Source organism: Prunus persica, chromosome G3 (assembly GCF_000346465.2).
Source record: "Prunus persica cultivar Lovell chromosome G3, Prunus_persica_NCBIv2, whole genome shotgun sequence".
NCBI classification, from domain to species: domain Eukaryota; kingdom Viridiplantae; phylum Streptophyta; class Magnoliopsida; order Rosales; family Rosaceae; genus Prunus; species Prunus persica.
Window position 1 is genome coordinate 15,734,516 of NC_034011.1, and position 2,458 is coordinate 15,736,973.

A 2,458-nucleotide genomic window follows, 5' to 3' on the forward strand; every position below is an offset into this window, starting at 1 on the left:
ATTTGAAAGCTCAATATATATCTCGAAATTCCGACCTTTTGGTTGGAAACCCAGCTGAGGTGTTGTACTCTAAACTGTAAAATTGTTACAAATACACATTTATAGTACAAAGTTTCTTGTTTGTATTTATTTTGGTTATTTGTGATAGTGGGAACGATACAAACACAAGTTGGGTTTTGATTAATTAAATTTTAAGTTTTATTCTAATTCAGGTTGAAATTAGTTAATTAAATATTATGTCATGGCATGTGCACTCATATCACTTGAGACTCAAAATTTGGTGCATCAATTTGGTGTAGCTAGAATTACCGGAAATCAATAACACAAAATTTTTTTCTTATGAAATGATCACAAAATAATATCACAACTAAATCCAAACATACGTGGTACATAGTACAGTCGAATACTGCTATAAGCATGCATGTTGCGGCATAACACGAAGTTAGTTACTACGCTCTATTACTGCTTCACTAAAAATTTCATAATTAAATGTCATCCAAGGAGTGCAGATGTGAAAGACTTGGTGAAAGTTTCAAGTGCTTTCAACCCTTCTTTAGGAGACTTGGCTTCCCCCAACACCTTCACAATGGCACTACCAACAATAACACCAGATGCTCCCCACTCTGCTACTTGTTTCACATGTTCAGGCTTGGATAGCCCAAAACCAACTGCCACAGGCTTGGTTGTTGCCTCTTTAATTTCCCTTAAAAGCCTCGGAACTTGTTCGTTCACCGATTCACGGGCACCGGTAACTCCCACCGTGCTCACAAGGTATACAAATCCTTCTGAAGCTTCAACTATGTCCTTCATTCGATCTATTGGCGTATTGGGTGTAGTTAGTAATACCAACTCAATCTTATTCTTCACAGCCTCCTTTCTCAAGCCTTTTGTCTCTTCAAATGGAGCATCTGGAACCACAAGACCATGTACCCCAACGTCGCTAATTGTGGACATGAATTTTTCAACACCATGCTTTATAATTGGGTTGTGGTACGAAAATAAAACGATTGGACAAGACAATTGTGGTACCGCATCCTTTAACATTGACATAATAGAATTGAAATTGGTCCCCCTAGCTAAGGAACGAGTGACTGAAGCCTGAATAACTGGACCGTCTAGTATTGGATCAGAGTGTGGCACACCTAACTCGATCACGTCCGCCCCACTAGAATCGAGCACCTTCAGCGCTTGCGCCGTGGTTGAAAGGTCGGGATCACCGGCAGTGATGTAAGGGATAAATGCTACTTTCCGTTGGTTCTTCAATTTTGTGAAAGTTTGAGAGAGATTGATGGTAGGGGTCAAGGTGAGAGCAGCCATTGGTGTTATAAGACGTCTCTTGACTGAAACGGTTGATGCTTGCGATGGAGAGTGAAGAAGAAATGGGTTTTGAGGTTTCTTAAGTTGAAGAAAGCCAGTAGAAGTGAATTTCAGAGAAGTAGCCATTAATGTTGTATTACACGATGAAGAATTTAGGGTTTAATACTTTGGAGGGATGCTTGTTAATGTTTGACACAAATACAAGCCAATACTTATAAGAGTTCCCAGGAAGTTTGGGACATAGAAAAGTTGCACTGACAAGTACTTATGAAATTTAAACGTGGAACAGGTTTCTTTTCCTACAAAAGTAGCGTGTAATGTTTGGGACACTAGTGTTTCTGAGACCACCGAGTCATGTCAGTGTCACCGCGTGAGAAAACAGAGTCAAAGGTACAAGGAACATATGTGGCCAAGTTCGAATTGTCTTCCAAACTAAAAAAAAAAATATCAAACAATAATGGACAGTAGACAATGAAAGAGAGAAAACTAAGTACAAAATGTCAGGTTTTTTAGATTTTTCTTCTTTCTTCTTTTAACATGTTTTCTCTATGACTAATATGTAAAGGTCGCACGAATGACATATCAGTACTGGGAAGGTTGGACATTCAAATTAAATTATTGGGTAAATTAGTGTACCCAACTAAAGCCAAGGAATCTTTCGCAAAAAAAAAAAAAAAAAAAAAAAAAAAAAAAAAACTAAAGCCAAGGAAATGTGTGCCGATATTATTGTTATGTGCTGGCAAGATAATAACCATCCATCAGTGCACAGCGCTTTTGGAAAGGAAATAGCAGTGATAAGGCTGTCAAGATGAACAGAAGATCATTTGAATACTTGAAAAAAAACGTTGTGTGGGATTGCTACTTGAAAAAGCCAGACCGCTTTCTGAAGTTAGTTATCATATTGTTCAATTTGTAATATTAAAATCCTCAAGGTTATGTAATTGTCTTGAATGAAATAGTCTATATTTTATAACTTTTTACTTGTTTTTTTATTTAGAGAAAAGTGATAATTGTATTCATAAATTAGGCACAAAGATTATTAGCTAAAAGGGAAAATATAAATATCCATAAAGGGTTAATACGAATATGGAAGCATAGTAATCACATCGGGTTAATCCAAATCCAGGCCACATAATAACAG

The 2,458-nt window shown here is 36.9% G+C and overlaps 1 protein-coding gene across 1 annotated transcript; it reads right to left on the reverse strand.

Annotated features, from left to right (window-relative positions):
• On the reverse strand, positions 306 to 1,518 carry LOC18784424 (tryptophan synthase alpha chain). The gene has a single exon (XM_007217263.2). The coding sequence runs from the start codon at positions 1,441 to 1,443 to the stop codon at positions 493 to 495; it is 951 nt and encodes a 316-aa protein (XP_007217325.1). The 5' UTR covers positions 1,444 to 1,518; the 3' UTR covers positions 306 to 492.